The 20809-nt window shown below is 34.4% G+C and overlaps 1 protein-coding gene across 1 annotated transcript in view; it reads right to left on the bottom strand.

Moving 5' to 3' along the window:
- SLC7A11 (solute carrier family 7 member 11) overlaps positions 1-20809 on the bottom strand; it is a 72289-nt gene that overhangs the window by 24813 nt on the left and 26667 nt on the right. The window contains exon 6 of the mRNA XM_003943054.4: positions 20346-20390. Within this exon, the coding sequence (XP_003943103.1) occupies positions 20346-20390 (45 nt within the window). The remainder of the gene's footprint in view (positions 1-20345; positions 20391-20809) is intronic.

The raw sequence follows: 20809 nt of genomic DNA, 5'->3' as shown, positions 1-20809 counted from the left end.
ATTTCATAGAATTACGGGAAAGTGTCTGGGTTCCAACCTGAAGGTTGGGTCTTGCCGTGTCCCCATCGCTAGCAGAAACGCAGATCACCAAATCTCTCTGCGCTTACACGTCCCCGTTAGTTGAAAAGGGTGTTGAATTAATAAAATCTAAAGTTCCTTTTTTTTGAAAGTTCATTATTTAATAATTTTAGCACATAAAGCTAACCCCTAAAGGCTGTTTAACAGAATTCTTTGAAAACTCAGTTAAACCCACTTGCTCATGTAACAGAGCATCCTAAGGAAGTTTCTGCAGTTGCTTTGCTCTGTCATTCACAGGAGAGAATAGGATGCCAACTTTACAATATCTTCTCCTGTCTTCTGAAGATGTGATTCTGTCCTCAAGCAGCAGTACAGCACATCAAAGTACCTTCCATCATTATAACATCAAAGTGTCAGCCTGGCTGAAAAATAATGATCATTACAGAAGATCATTTAAAGGATAAGTGATCTGTTCTCTCTTCTGCATTCTAAAAAGGCTGTCTGTGGGATCAGATCAGACATCTGGAAGGTCACATACACTGACTGTATTATCTCACGTAATGTCTTCATAAGTCACTATATTTTATAATGTTAGCTTTTACCAAAACCTATTGCAAGAAATGTTTTTAAAACCATTTAAATTTCAGGAAGATATTTCCCATTGCATTTATTAACATTCTTTATATCGAGTTCATTCATTTAATCAATGTTTGTTAAATATCTTCTATATGCTAGACATTATAATAAGCAAAGGGATAAAGACATCAGCTACACACAAGCATTCATCCTCTCATGGAATCTAAAATTCAAACAGGAAAAGCTATGGAGGACCCTCTCCCTGGTATGTGTAGCTGATGGCATGTTCCCTAGATCTTCACATGGTTGCCCCATTTTTCTCAGATCAAAGTCTCCCTCCTCAGAGAAACCTTACCTCCCTCTTCTAAGTAGCTCTCTCACCTTGGAACTCTCCATTACCTATTGTTTTGAACATGAAGATAAACAAAACATCTTCTGACTCCTTATAGTCTCTTCAAGTATCTTTCTTTATGTATTCATACTCACCAATTCCACAAAAATATTAAGACCAGTCAATGAGCATTACTAAGGGCCCTTGAAGTATTTCCTCTAAATCTCTAGTGCAAACATTTTGAGAAGGGTTGTCAGGACTGCTGGAAGGATAACTCTGCCTTTTTTGTGGCTTGTAACCACATGCAGAAAGGATTTCTGGCCTCTTTGGCCTCTTTCTTTGTTGTTGTTCTACTATTATTCTTATTATTTCTTTTTAGCAACCTTTTCTTTCCAAGATATCTCCTAAAAAGAATTGGCTCATAACAACTTTGGAAACTATAACTTGGGATTTAAAAAATGTAACCATTAAAATAAAAGCACACTTCCAATAGTGATGGGAAGACACAAAACTTACCAAGTTTAAATTACTTCAACCAAACTAAGCTATCATTTTGATTCTTCATTTTAAGTTATTTTCACAGCCATGAGATAAATCTGAACAAATGTCCCAAAAGGAAACTTAAAAAAAAAATGGAAGCAGTGAAAAGAAGGGGGGTGAAAAGGAAGAAAGCTAAGAGGCAGCTTAACAGAGAAAGGCAATGTTTATTCCACCAAATGCTCATGTGAAATCTAAATTATTAAATCTCAGAGAATACCTGATTTATGAACAGGATAATACTGCCCCTAGCCAAAATTATTTTTAATAAAAAGCAGGGAACCTCCTGAAGTTCATCTCAGATTTAATATCAAACACAGCAGCCACACATGAACATTTCTCCATAAAACATGGAAACATCATGGTGTGATCAGCTGGCAGCCAGCAGTCGGAAGTCGAGGACAAACCAGCAGGGTGTGAGTGCCATGGAAAGGATCAGGCCTCACAAATCTAGAGACACCAGCCAATGAAAAATAGCCACAGACTGAAACAATGTCAACACTCGGAAGGGAAAGGGGCACAAGGAAGACTCACTTCTAAATATACAATGGCCAGCTCACATTCCTTGTCAAAATACTGAGCTCCCTCAGTGACTACTGAAGTTGAAAGAGAAACACAATTGTGTTTTGTGGATGCATATTTAGAATATGCCAACTGAGGCTGAACCACCATGGGGGAAAAAAGACTTGGAATGAAATAGGCTTACACTGATATTGCCATTTTGTAAGAAAAGTAGCAAGCATTTAATAAGGGTTTCATAATCTTGCATTGGAACTGAATCATATTCTGAGTATAGAAGAAAGAAAAAAATTGTTTTATTAAAATTTGATTCAAATATTTTTCTACAGATACTTGGTTCAAAGAGAAGAAAGATGTCAAGAAGGAAAAGATAACTTATTTCTAGCATAGATAATGTGTTGATTACCATTTTTATAATATATGTAGTGAAGGGTTCTTTCTCAAGATTATAGATGCAACTATTTGAATACATATGTAATAAATTTATTCATGTTTAATCTAGGGTAATTTCAATAATTATGAGGATCATAAAGAACTTCTTGCATGTTTCCATTGATACATCCTTTAATATTTTGGCATTTGTTCTGTTGTTAAAAACTTCTTTGGAAGTTACTTTAATTACTTAACATTTTTTAAATCTAAAAGAAGAAAAATAAGTCAATAAACGATAAACCATAGTACACAGAAAAAGAAATTTTTGGACTTTAAAAGACTCAGCCATATACATGGACTATATATTTATATAGAACAAATTTTATATGAGAGATAACACTACCAAGATAATTTGAAACACCATGAACTTTAAATTTAAAAGCACTATACAGATTCTCTTCATCCACATTGACAGTTAAGAGTAAAAACTACCTCTATGCAAATATAAGTTACACTCAATGTTGACTTATTCAGAGAAAAATATTAATAATTGAGGCTACCTTTCCATTCAGATTAAAAAAGAATAGTATAAACTTTTAATAACAAAATTATATAGTAATTGGTTTATACATCTATAGAAAGGCAAGCAGAAAATATTACCTTGAAATACAACTTAGTATATAACATAAAATATATTAATATAATGAAAAGTATCAAGATTTATAATGTAAGTCTCATAAACTAAGGACTAATATAACTATTTCTTAATACTGGGATATTGAGAAATTTCGGGGAAAGTCAAGAGCCTACATTATATCAGGCTTAAAAAAAAAAAAAATCCATTCCAGATAAGGTAAAGAGTGGGCTATGAAAAAGAAACCAGGAAAAACAAACTAACAGAAAATATGGGTGAGATGAAAATGATCTAGGGACGTAAACATTTTAGGATCCTAAAAGCAATACAGAAATTTAAAACTGGTTATTATTTCTAACTACAAATTCTACAAACAAAACTACAAGTTTTGTAATCTGAACTCAAAAAGAAAATCGAGTAATATGAAAAACTGAGATGAACTTTTTACAAATAATACAATAGATAAAGAATCAATGCCCATAATATACAAATAATTCTGATGACCCACCAATATTCATGCTCCAAAATGGTAACCACATGTAGCTACTAAAAATGCTGGAAGTATTGAGCCTTACTGGTGATCCAACGAATGCAGTTTCAAACCTTGAGGTGCAATTTTTGTCTTTCAATTAACCAGAATTTTTAAAAATAATGACACCCACCACTGTAAGTATTCTTAGCTACTGCTATTGGGAGAGGAAATTAATATACCCACTTTGGAAAGCAACTTGTTAATAGACAAACTTTTTAAAAGTTTTTTAAAGTTCTATTAAAAAGTTAATAGACAAACTTTTTTAAAGTTTGTAGCTTTGACATAGCAATTCTCTTCTAGCAATCTATTCTAAGAGAATAACTGGATATGTAAAGATTTATATAAGAAGTGTATAATCCAGCATTATTATTTTTGTACCAATTTAATACATTAAGAAACATTAGGAATGTTTTCAATTTCCAACAAGAAAATGAGCACAAGAATATTGGCACATCTCCCCAAAGAAATATTATATGACCATTAAAAATGTTCCTTACTAAGATCTTAGTAATGTAGGAAAACATAGTAAAATGACATGAAATGAAGACAGAGACAGATCCATAGTACATAAATACAAAAAGCTGGAGTTAAGCTTAAGATGTAGCAAATCTAAATGGCAGGGCACACTCAGTGGTACCCTCCAGCTGTTGGGGATACGGCAGTAGTGATACAGACAAGGCCCTGGCCTTGGGAACCACACAATAAACGAACAAGTAAATACATTGTGTAACACCAAACTTAGGAAGAAAAATGCATACGTACATTGACCTCAAGCAATGTAGTTCGATACACAGATGCCACACAGACAGTGGGGGAAAACAAAATATCAAAATAATAACAGTGAGTACTTTTATTTGATGTGATTAAGATATTACAGGTGATTTAAAATTTCATCACAATTTTTTGGCATTTTAAATTTGTTTATCTATTACTATTAAGGAGGAAATGCTATATATTATTACTGAAAATATCACAATCATCAACTTTTACTTTGACTTCCAATAAGGTACAGAATGCATAGAAATTTTCCTTTCTTCATTTGATTAAATGGATCATCGACCACAACTACTAGGTAGAGATTTGTGTTTCCTGACATTTAAAAATAGAATAAATAATATGTGTCCATTATGAGAAATACTGGAACACAATAATCAGGGAAGCCTGTGTTTCTAAGTGCCTATAGATCAGAGGCAGGGAGTGGAGGAGGCAGGGTTAAGCAGGGAGAGAGTTTCACCCAGGTATTGCTATAGAAATGGCAACAACAGAGCAGAAGGAGCATTATCTTTTAGAGAACAGGAAATACCGGTTTTGCCTAGCATCATAAACTCAATGGTTTGAAAAGCACCTGCATATTCAAACTGAAGCTTTCTCCCTTGCTGCAGTTCAGAGTTCACCTTATGACTTGGCATAAAGACGAACAATTCCGTAGCTCAGAGAAAGACATCACTGAGTTCAATTTCTAATGGCTTTCTCCCAAGATTTGCACTTGATCACTTCTCCTTGGCAAGAGGACACTGCACTATGAGGATTAAATAGCCAAACACTTACATACATTTAAAACACATTTAACCTTTTTCCACAAGACCCAGAGCAGCTACAGAATAGTATTTTTAAATCGTGACCTCCACTTGCTGTCTATTTCACTCATTTCTTTTGTCAGTTTCTGGCTGAAAACAAAAGTTAATCTTGTTTTCTGTATCAATTTCTCTTTTCCTTAACTCAGGCCAGAATATAGAAAGTGAGATTTGGACAATATCAGTAACAGAAAAATTAAATACTGCCCCCCCCAATGATATTTAACCTATTTTAAGAGCCAGTATATCTGTTAAGATGTTTAAGACAATAAAAAGCAGCTATTTCTTTATAATATTATAACATTTCAGCATTTCCTAATCATAAAGTTTCTATTTTAATCTTGTAACCAAATGACCTTCAGTAAATGACCTGAAATGGATTACTTACTTCAACTAGCCTAGCACCCTCTTTCATTATCTATTTGAATAACAGCTTTAGAGAGTCAAACACAGGCAAATTTTAATGCTCTTCCACACTTTTAAAAGCAGTTTTGTTCTATTCTCATATGACATAGAGGTCAGTTCTAATGATTACATTTTCCCCAGCTAATCTCAAGGCTAAAATGTTGCCATCGCCATCCTTCTTAGATTTGTATTCAACAACACTAAGCATTTGCAAAGAGTACTAGAAAAGGATTAGGATTTTAACTTACAAATACAGACAAATTAATCCACTTCTGTGCCTTCTATTTCATTATCTTCACAATAAAAGGGTTGTGAATTTTAATGGTTCCTTACCTTCTATCACCAACATCACAGGCTTTGGTAATTTATTTTCTCAAGGTCCAGTTCACTGTGGCTTTAATTATGACAATGAGTCTAATACACTAAGCCAAGTCAACGTGGGAATAGAAGAAGATAACCAAGTAGAGGATGATTTGTCTACACAGGTAATAGGATCATTGAAACCATTTTGAAATCTAGAGACAGTACTGTAATAAATCCTTTGCTATTTGTCCCTTAGAGAATGACCATAACAGTAGAATATCAGGGAGGAAGAAGAAATAGCATCGTGAAAAGCCAACAGAAGAGATGCTTTAGAGGAGGTGAGACTTGGAATTCCATGAAAAGCATTGTGTGAGGGGCAGTCTCCCAGGACCCAGAAATGACTTTTCTCATGAAATCATGCATTCTATTCTTTAATATCTCATTTTGTGTTATACGGCTATATATCATAAGTTTTAGTTTTTACATAGTATGGCCTATTAGTACATTAGTACTATGCCATAAACTTGATATCATAAACTACTTTTCACGTAATATTGTACAGCTTGATATATAAAACAGTGGTCTTTGCACTTAATCATTGCATTATCAATCATATTTATCAGTATGAGTTATTGTTTAAGCTTTTGTCACAGAAAGATGTATCTCTTCCACTTCTATAATTTTAAGAGAAAGCATATAAGGAAGGGGAAGAGAGATAATATGGTACAGCACTAAATAGCCAGGAAAACAACGTTATTTAAAAAACTATGAGCCTGTCTCCTGAGAAAACCAATTAAAAAAGTATTATATGTTCTTGAAAAACCACCTCTTGCCTTGGAGATTAGAAATGATTCAACTCTGAGACTGAGATAATTGTCATTTCCTATGGCCAGGTGTTTCAAGTAAGGGTGTCTTTTCGTTTGTGAGAATGGGTGTCAAAGTCAACACAAGCAGTACAGAAGAAAAGAAACAGCTTACACATGTTCACAAATCCTGATCTGACAATGCCTATGGGTGACAAATGAACTAATGACATGATGTTTAATACCGATAAAAAGCAAACCGTCTACCATTAAATAAGCACCTACTTTGAGCAAAGCATTGTCACATACAGCCATAAATTATATCTAACTCTCACAAAACTCTTAAGATAAGCATTAGAATACCCTCTTAGTTGGGAAAAGGAATGAATAAATGCACACTTTTGAAAGTCATTATAAGGATTGCACCCTCTCTTTCTTTATGTAGGCAGCATATTGCAAATATGTAAATGCAATCCTAACTGGATTATGGGGAATGTCTAATACTAAAATGCAGCAGACCCATCAGAAAAGATTCCTCTCAAATAATTGCCGCTATGGCTACTTGTGAGCAATCTCCTATGTCTATGCTCTTGAGAAAAATAATGAATCACATAATAAAAGACTACTATAAACCTTCTGCACCACAGAGACTACAGAGCATTTTATAGCTTCTGTGGGCATATATAGTAAAAGGAGTAAATAGGATTAGGGATTCATCATCACACCACATTAATGGTACCCTTAACAAGCATTTTTAAAATCTATATTTCCCCTGGTACATTCTGTGTATCACAAGACATTCTACTTGAGGTGATCCCACTGAATTCAATTCTATAGGTTGGATATGATCCTAGATCTTCAGATCTAATCACTAAACTCTCACTTTGAAAGGGTGCCAATTTGGACTTATTTCGTCCATTTACCTATTCAAACTTCTTAACATTTTCTGAGACAACTGAGGAAACTTTTGTCATGCCTAATCTAATCATCATGAGATCTGGAAAATGGCATAGAATCTCTTTCTCTTTATTCATCTTCTTGACATTTTTTCTTAAGTGTCTCTAAGACAGATACCCTGTTTGCATTTCTACCCTTTGGCCATGCTCCCATAGTGAGGTACTCTCCTTGTCAAACTAGGTACTCAACGTGTCATCTACAAGAATCTTAGAACATGCTAGAGTGGAAGGGAGACTCAGAATTTGCTACTCTACCATTTCTTTTCTGCAGCTGATAACCCGGAGGCTCAGAGAACACAAAAGATGCGACTAAGGACATAAAATCAAATATTTACAAAACAAGAGCTAAAACGGTAGCCGCCTGACTACAAGTTCAGAGCTACCTTCACAACACTCGAGTGACTCTCCCTGTGCCTGGCAGTCCCCAGGCTGACCCATATTCAGCACTGACATTGCTATTTCACTCTCTTCCTTATACCTGCCCTTCACTTAGAATACTAAATGAGTAAAATCAAAATTTTAATACATCTTATTCAAAATATTTAGAAACTCTGACCTAAGATTTCTTTTTTTATTATTTTTTTTTTTATTTTTGAGACAGAGTTTCACTTTTGTTGCCCAGGCTGGAGTGCAATGGCATGATCTCACCTCACTGCAACCTCCACCTCCTGGGTTTAAGCGATTCTCCTGCCTCAGTCTCCCAAGTAACTGGGATTACAGGCATGTGCCACCACACCTGACTAATTTTTGTAGTTTTAGTAGAAATGGGGTTTCTCTGTGTTGGTCAGGCTGTTCTCAAACTCCCAACCTCCTCAGGTGATCGCCCGCCTCGGCCTCCCAAAGTGCTGGGATTAGAGGCGTGAGCCACCACACCTGGCCTGACCTAAGATTTCTATTTGACTTTACTGTACTCATAAGAAAAAGGAAAATCTAAGGATTTCCTTTACCTTACAAGTACATGTCACCTTCTTTCCCTCCCCACCCGAATAAAATAGGCCAGTAGTGTAAGGTGTGCTTCCCCACATTGGTTCCTATATATTCAGTAATCTAAAGAGGTAACCATAATCTTTAAGAGCTAGAAACAAATTTAGGCAACAGTCTATCATTTTTTCAATCTGAATATCCCCCAAATTGTGGCTACAACAATAATCTTTATCTCTATTTTGAGAATTCCAATGCCTAACCTAATTCTCATTTCAATGCTTCTGAAATATAAATTTAATTGTAAAATGAACCATATTCTCATTTAACAAAATTCCAATTGTTCTTCCATTGGCAGGGAAAATAAATGATAGTATCTTTTTCATTAAAAGAAGATAGATCTATATCTTTATATATATGTAAACACTATGTTGATGCATCCTTCTCTAAGCAGTTTAATCCGTATCTTTGGGCTTGGACAGTGTGGAGATTGTGGTGCTGTTTGCCATAATTTCTGCTACATGATTTATTACATTTTCTGACTTTAGCAATGATGCAGGTGTATGAGGCAATTAACAGTTACTTGCTTTTATTAAAAATAAACGTGGACGCCGGGCGCGGTGGCTCACACCTGTAATCACAGCACTTTGGGAGGCCGAGGCAGGCAGATCACGAGGTCAAGAGATTGAGACCATCCTGGTCAATGTGGTGAAACCTGGTCTCTACTAAAAATACAAAAATTAGCTGGGCATGGTGGTGTGCACCTGTAGTCTCAGCTACTCAGGAGGCTGAGGCAGGAGAATCGCTTGAACCCAGGAGGCAGAGGTTGCAGTAAGCCGAGATCGTGCGACTGCACTCCAGCCTGGCAACAGAGCGAGACTCCATCTCAAAATAAATAAATTCATTAAATAAACATGCAAAATAAAACTAAAACATATCTTCAGGGACTATAGCTTTTTAAAAACTGCATATGTGTCACAAGAAGAAAATCCACTACAATTGTGATAAAAAAAAAATAGTCTCCAAGCACTGTTTCCCATACATCCACAACTTGCAACAGTCTCCCCATCCTCCATCCCACCATTGGGTACTGTATAAGATCCAAAATTCTTGTAACAGAGGCTAAGAGTGGCTGTATCCCTTCATCCACATCCTACTACTACCTTGATTTTGACTTCTCTTCGCGATCCTTTCCTTTAGCCAAAACAGTCTACATATTATTCCCGAAAACCAAGAATTCTTCTATGGCTATATGTATGCTAATCCCTGCCTGAGACATCTCCACTTCTTTGTTCTACTTTTCTAGTTTCTCCTCTTCCTCTAACTTTCTCTTCCATAGAAAAATACATCCTTAGCCATTTAATCACCTTGTACCCTCATGGATCAGTATTGTTTTATTTCCCAAAGACCAGCTGTCATGTTAGAAAAAGTATGAGCTCTAGAACCAGGCAGACATGGATTGCAGTTCTGGTCTTTTCATTGGCTAACTACATAGACACAAGAAAGTACTTCACTACTCTGAACTTCAGCTTTGTCCACTGTAGAATGAAGATAATAAACATCATGTTGTTAAAAGTAATCAGAGGCGCTACTTTTATGCCGCAATCAATCTACTTGTCAGAAAACAGATGCTGTTTGTAATTTTAGTAATGGGCTTATATTTTTAAATTAAAATTCATAATCAAAAATTCATAAAACTCATCTGAGCGTGAACTTGTATATTCTTCCGTTTTGTATCAACCCAGTAACTCCTTTTCTAGCAAAAGTAAAAATAAAATATTAAAATACATGATGCCAGCCACTCAGATCAAGACCTTGTTTGTCAGATTTCATAAAAGGGTTTCTTGGTAAGATAGTAAACCTAAAAATAGGTGACTTCAGTAGAAACACAAACAGTCCATCCATTATATCAGCACAACCGGCCAACAGTGACAATGATGATATGGGTGTGAGCATGCAAATATTTGGTTAGGAAGGAAGAAAAAGATCTGCCAGGAAGTCATTCTGATTACAATGTGTGAGCATATTATCACCTGAGGGAGGTTACCAGACTATAAAATAAACAGTCATTCTCATCATCTTCTGAACCTTTAAACTACTAATAATTGGGCACTTTGCTGATGATGCACAACAACTTTTCAAGCTGATTAATAGGTCACGTATGTAAAAAGGCACTCCTCGCTCATAAAACAATTACGCTAATCCTCTAATTTTTTTCAAAGATTATGAAATATTCTAATCATTCTAATCTTTGAAGAATATAGGTTTTGGTTGCAGATGGTGTTTGTATATTACTGGTGGAGCTCATTAACATTTTTGAATTTCACATATTTTATCCTCACAATCCCATGAGAACTATAATATAGGGATTATCACCTTCCATTTAAAACCAGTAAACAAAGATTCAGAAGCAATTTAGAGGTCTGTCCAAGGTAAAACAACTAGTTAAAAAGAAAAAGGATTAGAATTTTGATTTCCTTAATCAGTGTTATTTTCAAAGACTCGGCAAGTAGATGTTTTTACAGTTCATAGAAGTAAAGAAAATATTTTTTTCACTGCAAAGTCTCAACTTCGTTTGGTTCATTTTAGATGTTTACACTGGTAATACAGTTTTAGCTTGTGCCTGTACAAATTCAAAAGTTGCTCATTTTCCTGAGTAGATCAATAACCTAAGTCAATGTTTGAATGTGACTAGAATAAAGGTATCAAAAATGATTTCAGTGCATGGTGTGTGTAAATATAATAACCTGAATGCATCTTGTCTCTACCCTTAGTAAACTACATGTGACGTTATTATATTTCAGTGAGAATCTTAAACAACATTACATCTGCATGAATACCCAAACAGCAGCAGGTCTTAGACTAGATTTTAGTTGTCTAAGAAGTTTTTTAGCAAGTATGACACAGAATGTAAACTTTACTTGTGAACCTCATTTTGGGCACAATCACCTAACTTTCAACTTCAGACATGAAGAAAACAAGGGTAGCTTATGCACATAAATAAGAATATGGATGAGGGGTGCTATCTAAGTGTGGACTCAAAAGCTGGAGACAATCTAATTGCTGACTTAATGCTTCTGATTATGAAAGGTATTTCTTTTCAGATAACAGGATTCTAACTGTGGAATCTCTGGTGTATGTTATTTAACTCTCATTTAGGTCCTATTGTAGTCAAAATATTTGACTCATCCTTTATGCCAGTTTGAAATAGTCATAGCAATTAGCAGGTTGCTAACCAACATAAGCAAGTAAAAAACGCTGATAGCCCAGTTCAAGGAAGTTATATTAATTGTTAGTTTCTCATTTTATCATACATGAATTATTGCTGTGTAAAGATATTATACAGAAGATCTCTGTATCTGGTTAAAAAGGATTAGATGGTCTTCAAGGTATCCTTTAATTTTGAATTTTCGTGTTTCTATCACTCTACTTGTCATATCACTTGTATTTTGTCTCTGTCTCTGTCTCTCTCTCTCTCTCTCTCCCTCCCTCTCTCTCAGCTAGATAAAGGGGACAGAAACATAGGATAAAATTAGACTAGCCACTGTTCTTCCTCCTAAAATAAGAGTGTATTGTTCTAGCCTCAAAATATAACCTTCGATAAGATTAGAATTAGAACTTTGAAACAATTATTATGAAAGAAAGTAAAGCATTGCCCTTCAAATTTTGCCTCATAGTAGAATTGGAATCCTTACAATTAAAAAAAAAAAAAAAAAGAAAGAAAGCTAAATGGCTTCCACAAAGCACTTGAAGGATTAATATCTGTCTTCTTTGATTACCCCATGATAAAATATTATAATATAATCCTATAATTTCTGCACCACTTATCTGACACTTCAGCCTTATATGAACAAACTGTCTTTGGGCCAAATGTATTTTTTATGCATATGTGAAGCTGAGAAATGCGAGAATTTTGATCCCAAGGTACATCAACCACATGTTCTATTAGTGAGAAATTTTTAGACTGAACAAAAGCAAGGGAGAGCAATTTTGTGACCTTGTTCTTTAAACACAGAATCATCTCTTCTCTGTGATATCTGGCCAAATACTGAACTTTTGTCTGCCTCAGTGGCTCAACTAGCACAATTCTATTTCTACCATGAAACATATTTAAAAAGAGAGTCACCACACTTTATGTATATTTTCAAAATAAAAACAAAAAACAGAGGGATTCTAAAGTGGGTAGCAATTATTTCAACAATTGAAGAAAAGCAGTGTCACATTGTAAGATAATTCTAATGATGTCATATTGTCATTAGTAAAGAGATGCCTCATTTTGCCAAAGGGAAGATCTTTATAAACTTGGAAATATATTCAATTTCACAATTTAACTCTATTCAGAGACTTCATTTTTAAGAGATGCATTTGGCAAATACTTTTATCAATTACATCTGTTTTATAATCCAGATTTTCCTATATACATTTATTAATAGTGAGGGAACTTTCTATGAAAATCTGTTTACATACCTTAAAAACATATAACTTAAGTATTTGTAATAGGAACCTTGGAAATATTCTTTAAAATAATATTTAACATTGTCTAAGAATGTAGACACCATTGCCTTGTAATAAAAAGATTACAAAATATAATATTTCTGTAATCTGCACATATATCAAGTTAAGATATTATATGTTATTTTCTAGTAGCTATTAAGTTAGAAAGCTATAAAGCATATAAAGAGGAAGATTTGTCTCTCATGGAAAGATGCATTCTTGGCTGAGCATCGTAGCTCATGCCTAATCCCAGCACTTAGGGAGTCTGAGGCAGGTGGATCACTTCAAGGTCAGGAGTTCAAGACCAGCCTGGTCAACATGGTAAACCCCATTACTACTAAAAATTCAAAATTAGCTGGGCATAGTGGCACATAGCTGGGCATAGTAGCCTCCAGCTACTCAGGAGGCTGAGGCAAGAGAATCGCTTGAACCCGGGAGGCAGAGGTTGCAGTGAGCCGAGATCACACCACCGTACTCCAGCCTGGGCAGCAAAGTGAGTGAGACTCTGTCTCAAAATATAAAAAGAAAAAGAAAGCTGCATTCTTAAGTTGTTAAAATGAAAAATAAAAGATTTCACTTAACCTTTGGTCTTTAGTCATGTAACTTTGCTACAACACATTTGGGCAAGATATCTTGTCTATTTTGTTTTCTTATCTTTTTTCCTCAGGTTATCAGTTAGTTATAAAAGTATCCTACAAGCAATAGGTCTTATAAAACAGTATAGTAAAGAATTACACAATCAATAAGGAATTAAAACACATATACTAAGAATTTCAGATTGCAACATCTGAACTGAATGTAAATAACATGACTATGGGCCATTTGTAGACCAATCTGGTTGATTACACTGCCTTAAAAGTCTTCGGGCATTTTTCTCAAACCAAGTTTCATTTCTTTGAAGTATAAGGTGTGATGACTTTGCAGCATCAATTAATATAAATTGGAAGTAGACAAAGTATTAATTAAACATGACACTCTGATTATTTAAACCTTCTATTAAAGTTGATTATTCAGAGCCTGTTTCTCAAAAATGACTGATGAGATCAAGCTTTACTGACTTTCTCTAAGTCTACTATTTCCAGCTCTTCAAAACAGAAGGATTAAATGAAGTGAGAAGAACACTGGAACAAGGCTAATAGACAAACTGACTAATCTCAGACCCCCAAGGTCAAAGCAAGGCAATTCGTTTCTTGGCTTTCATCAACGCAAGACATGATTGATCAATCTAAAGAGCAGGATTACAAACATTATATATATCAATGATATGTTCTCTGCACTGTGTAACTTTTTGAACAATGACAGATTGCATAGTCACCACAAAAGTCACATCATAAGGCAAAATTCATTACACTTGCACCAGCACTACGATTTTTCAAAAAACAAATGTACACATTAGCAATTATTATTACTACGCATGCCATTTTGGGGAGGTAAGCCTTTTAAAAAATCAGATAGTCCTTGGGATTCTATCATCATCATGGTCCAAACTTTGGGACATTCGTGTCCCTCAAAATATAATTCTTACTCTAACACATTAATTTGTGGAGCATGCCACCATGTTATAGATAATTAGTAAAGGCAATATTCTTATGTTATTATAAAAGTTCAATAGCAATTGTTGTGTTTGAAAGATTGCTACTTCCATAAATTCAGAGCTATTCTTGGAGAAGAAAACATTGTAAGAAAGATCACGTAAAAATTTCTTAACATTATAAACATTTGTCTCTCATTTGATATAACACTTAAGGAACTATCCTATAAAACATACTAATAGCAGCTCAGAAGTTATTCCACAGAGTAATGGTAGATAATTTGAAAGATTTATCAAAATGAAATTACATGTAAAGTGTAGTCAATTGAGATCATGGAAACTTACTCTGCATTCTATATATTTTAACACACATTGGTATTTTTACTAATCTAAATTAGTTATCATCTTTCTATTAGGTTAAAAATTTAGGAAAATTTTATCGTCTAGGTGGAGGAAGACCGTAAAAGGTGTTGTATCTTCAGCGGATGATTCATTTCACCAGCTGCCAGAAAGTTGCATGTTGCAGCACACTTGGACACATGCATCCATGACTAATTGGGAAACACATTTATCTTGGCACATCACAAAGGAGATGGAATTATAATTATTCTCCCTTGTAACTAAAGGTATTTTGGAGCTGTGTCTACCTAAAAAATAATGCAAATTACACATCTGGACTAGGTCCACATAATTTTACCATCTGTGGTTGATATTCACCCATAAATATTTCTGGAAGCATTCTCTGTGTTTAAAACAACTTCAGTAAAGTTTCAGGATTCAAAAATCAATGTACAAAAATCAGTAGCATTTCTATACACCCATCACATTCAAGCTGAGGGCCAAATCAAGAATACAATTCCATTTACAATTGCCACACAAACAACAACCAAAAATACCTAGAAGTACATCTAACCAAGGTGAAAGATCTCTGCAAGGAGAACTATAGAATGTTGTTCAAAGAAAATATAGATGACACAATGAAAACTATATCATGTTCATGGCTTAAAAGACTAAATCTCGTTAAAGTGGCAGTATGGCCCAAAGCAATATACAGATTCAATACTATTCATATCAAACTACCAACATCATTTTTCACATAATTAGATAAAACTATTCCGAAATTAATATGAAACCAAAAAAAAAAGGAGCCTAACTAGACAAAGCAACCCCAAACAAACACACAAACAAAAAAACAAAGCCGGAGGCATCAAATTACCTGCCTTCAAATTATACTATGGGGCTACAGTAACCCAAACAGAATGATACAGGTACAAAAACAGACAAATTAACTAATGGAACAGGTTGGAGAACCCAGAAATAAAGTCACACACCTAGGACCATCTGATCTCCAACAGAGTCAACAACAATAAGCAATAGGGAAAGGACTCCCTATTCAAAAAATAGTGCTTGGATAAGCAGCCAGCCTTATGCAGAAGGATGAAACTGGACCCCTATCTTTTATCATATACAAAACTTAACTCAAGATGAATTCAAGATTTCAATGTAAGACCTCAAACTCTAAAAACCAAGAAGAAAATCTAGGAAATAACATTCTGGACATTGGTCCTGGGAAAGAATTTATGACTAGGTCCTCAGAAGCAATTGCAACAAAAACAAAAATTGACAAGTGAGACCTAATTAAAGAGCTCTGCGCAGGAAAAGAAACTATCAACAGAGTAAACAGACAACCTGCAGGATGGAAGAAATTACTCACGAACGATGCATCTGACAAAAGTTTTATATCCAAAATCTATAAGGAATTTAAACAATTTTAACAAGCAAAAACCAAATAATCCCATTAAAAAGTGGACAAAAAACATGAACAGACATTTCTCAAAGGAAGATAAACAGGTGGCCAACAAACATAAGAAAAAATGTTCAACATCTCTAATCATCAGAAAAATGCAAAACAAGACCGCAATAAGATATCGTCTCACATAGGCCAGAAGGGCTTTTATTAAAAAGTCAAAAAGTAACAGATGTTGGCAAGGTTGTGGACAAAAGGGAATGCTTCTACGCTGTTGGTGGGAATGTAAATTAGTTCAGCCTTTGTGGAAAGAAGTTGGGAGATTTTTCAAAGATTTTTGACAGAACTACCATTTGACTCAGCAATTCCATTATTAGGTATATATCCAAAGGAAAATAAGTAATTCTATGAAAAAGACACATGCACTCATATGTTCTTTGCAGCACCATTCACAATAGCAAAGACATGAAATCGACCTAAGTGCCCATCAAAAGTGGATTAGATAAAGAAAATGTGGTAATATACATGATGAAATACTATGCAGCCATAAAAAAGAATGAAATTATGTTCTTTACAGCAACATGAATGCAGCTGGAGGCTATTTCCATCCTACAAAAATTAACAGAGGAACAGAAAACCAAATACTGCATGTTCTCACTTATAAGTAGGAGCTAAACATTGGGTACTCATGAACATAAATATGGGAACAATAAACACTGGGGACTACTAGAGTAGGGAGGGCAAGAGGGCAGCAAAAACTGAAAAACTGCCTACTTGGTACTATGCCCACTACCCAATAGTAACAGGATAATTCAGACCCCAAACCTCAGCATCATGCAATATATCCATGTAACAAATAAAACAACTTTTATTTTAAATTCAGATGTAACCCCTGAATCTAAAATTTACTGTTGGTGGGTATGGAAATTAGTACAGACACTATGGAGAACAATATGGAAGCTCTCAAATCACTAAAAATAGAACTCCCATATGATCCAGCAATCCCACTGCTGGGTATATATCCAGTAAAAAGGAAATCAGTATACCAAAGAGGTATCTGTACTCTCATGTTTATTGCAATACTATTCACAACAGCCAAAACACGGAATCAATCTATGTGTCCATCCATGGATAAATGGATACGAAAATGTGATACATACATATATATATGTGTGTGTGTGTGTGTGTGTGTGTGTGTGTATATGTGTATATATATGTGTGTTTGTGTGTGTGTGTGTGTGTGTGTATACATACACATATATATGAATACTATTCAGCCAATAAAAGAATGAAATCTTTCCTCGGTTATTTGAAGCAGCATAGATTAACCGGAAGGACATTATATGAAGTGAAGTACGCCATGCACAGAAAGACAAATATTGTATGTTTTCACTCATGTGTGAGCTAAAAAATGTTGATCTTGTAGAGGTAGAGAATAAAATGATAGTGAGGCTAGAAAGAATAAGGAGAAAGTAATGGAGATAAGTTGACTATTGAAACAAAAATAGAGTTAGATAGAATATGTTCTAGTGTTCAGTGGCACAGTAAAGTGACTATAGTTATCAAAAACATTGTATAATTTAGATGAGCTGAAAGAGAACATTTGGAATATTCTCAACACACACACACAAATGATAAATGTTTGAGGTGATGAGTATACCAATTATCCTGATTTGATCATTACACATTGTAGGCATGCATCAAGATAGCATAGGTATCCCATAAAGGTATTTTATGGATCAAGAATGCATAACAGAGACCAAAACTGCATATTCAGCTTTGACACTGAAAGTCTAAACAGTAAGCTTCAAACTGCTGTAACTTTTCACATTGCTTTCAAAAGCTCCGAAGAAACATAATTGCTTGGAATATTGAATTCCAGAAAACACTGTTATGTGAAAAACATTTTACTTTGCTCTAATAAGATATATAACAATAATGGTAGTAAAGAAAACCAAACAATTATGTAGAAATTAAAAAGTGACAGTCACTAATCTAAACACTTTATGCATATTAATTCATCAGTATAACCCACTGAAGTATATGCTATTATTATTTCCATTTTTGAGATAAGGGAATTCCTCTGCAACAGAAAAAAAGAAAGCACTAAGTTAATACACTACCATGACCTGTTCCTTAGTATTTGTGTGCACTAAATCATGGACATTATCAGTGGTGTGAAACTAAGGCCTTTCAGTTAAAGAAGAGAAGGAGAGAATCTTTAATCAGAACACTAGTCTAGTGGAATATGTCAGAAATCTGGGTTGAGGTAATGGCATAAGTAGTTTAAAGATATCCTTAACATACACAATAATATTATTGTATATGTGGCCATCAAAAACCATGCTTAAACTGTTAAAGAGAATATGAACTATATGTACACCACTGATGCATCATATAATAAATGTAATGTTACAGGTCTTGTCAGCAACCCTATAATTTGCCATTTTCTTGTAAGAAATATTCTCTTATATTAAATTCTAGTAACTGATGTCTTTAAAATGTCTGTAAACTTAACAGACACAGTTACGAACCATAATAATTTATTTCCCATAATAGAAATTCAATAAATATTTTATATTATATCCAGTAAGAACTGTCTTTTCTCTATGCTGCCACTTATATACAAATAATTCTCTACAACTAAAAAGACAGGCCAATCCACTTATCTCTGTAATCAATGGGTTTACAGTCATAAGGTAGCTTATTATTTCCAAGTAATGCTTAGAAAGAACTAGCTCTTGGTAAATATGTGTTCTCTACCTACAATTCCAGTTATAAATATGACGATACTGGCATAAAGTGGTCATATTTCTTAATAAAATAGGCCTTCACTTGTTTAAATTACATATTGATTTGCATAGCAGTTGAATCAGATACCAATTGCTGGCTTGTGTGTTCTAAACTCTGACATTCCTGGTACTTGGCCAGATCTAATCAGTTTACCATCTCCCAAGATGCTAGGTGCTAGCATTTCGTAGTCTATCTTAGTGTGAATTGTCAACCCGTAGGCATAACCTTTGATGTCCAGGCTATTTCATACTAACGCACCTTTGTACTTGTTCTTTTTCCTAGAAATCAGTGAGTGTGTGTTTCTCCTCTGTCTCTCTCTTTCTCTTCCCACATTCCTCTTCTTTCTCACTTTTACCTAAGGAACACCTACTCATCATTTGAGACTCATTATAAACATCTCCCTAGATACACTTAAGTATTTCCTTCTTTTCTTTTTGCCAAACTGGGGAAACAATCTATTTTTGTACCAATCACAGTCTTACATTTATTTGTTCAAACATCTGACTCATTGACTAGTCAATAAAACACTTTAAGACAAGTCTTATGCGTCATGAAAGCTGTTCCCAGCACAATGATTGGAACATAGCAGATGTTCAATAAAGTAAAATGAATTAAATGACTTTATGATTTAGTCTACATTTTATATTATACTCTAGTTCCTAAATTTTCCCTCTTTGACTAGAAATTTATTTTTTCTGTAAAATATCCAATATTTATGAACAACTCATTTTTCTCTAAGTTAGTTCATTTTGAAAATATTATATAAATCATCATCAAATCATCTACTTATCAAGTTGTTACCTAGAAAGAGTAAAAATTATCCAGCTTCCAAAATTTATAAGTTCCTCTAACATTCTGCAGGTATTTCTAGGCTTCCATAATTAATCATCTGTTAATTACATTACCCACTTTAATTCAACAGTTATGAAAAAAATTACATTAATTGTTAGAAATAATTAACTTTTTGAGTTCAAGCTACCCTGTGGATAGTTGAGAGTCCATATTAAGTTATATGTATGTGTTTATATGGAATAGGCTACCTAAAATATAACTTTATTCTTTCATGTTTTTAGGTTAAAAGACAACTTAGTATTGAATACAGAATATGCAGTTAAGCTACTTGTATATAATTTATGATAAAGTCAAATAAATCTTATCTGTCTATGAGAATTATAGTGATGATGGTGATGTTAAGGCTGACTAGCCCCCACTGAATTTCTTCGTCAGGTCTACTTTTTAAACTATATAATTATAAATTTTATTCTTCAGGAAAATTTCAGGGTTCATCTGGCTACTTACTTTTCAGGGTTTTCTACTTCTTCAGTTACAAAATTGAGGTAAAACCTAAAAATAAATAAATCACAAACTATTAATGTATTTTGCCACTATTCAAAGTCTCAAATTTAAATTATTTGAAATTGAACTTAGAATTATGAAAATTATAACAATACTTACAGTAAGATGAACATAGCTAACCACCAAATACTCCCACAAATCATTTGTCTATTAAGCCACATTTACGGAGTGCTTCTCACATCGGAGACATGCACGTGGTAAGCCCACAGTCTCAAGGGGCTCCTAGTTCAGAGAATGCCCCACGGAATAGTGTGATACAGTGCAGAACCAACGCTGGAGCAAATACATGGGAGCCAGAGGGCAGGTCTAGCCCAACCTGGTAGGTCAAAAGAGGTTTTCTAGAGGAAGCATGGCCCAATTTAAAAACTGCTTTCTCTTTAGCCCTGGTGAGGTGGTGTGAGGCCATT

This window comes from Saimiri boliviensis, chromosome 3, assembly GCF_048565385.1.
Source record: "Saimiri boliviensis isolate mSaiBol1 chromosome 3, mSaiBol1.pri, whole genome shotgun sequence".
Taxonomy (NCBI): Eukaryota; Metazoa; Chordata; class Mammalia; order Primates; family Cebidae; genus Saimiri; species Saimiri boliviensis.
The sequence above is the reverse complement of the archived record's forward strand: the minus strand, read 5'-3'. Positions and strand labels throughout refer to the sequence as shown.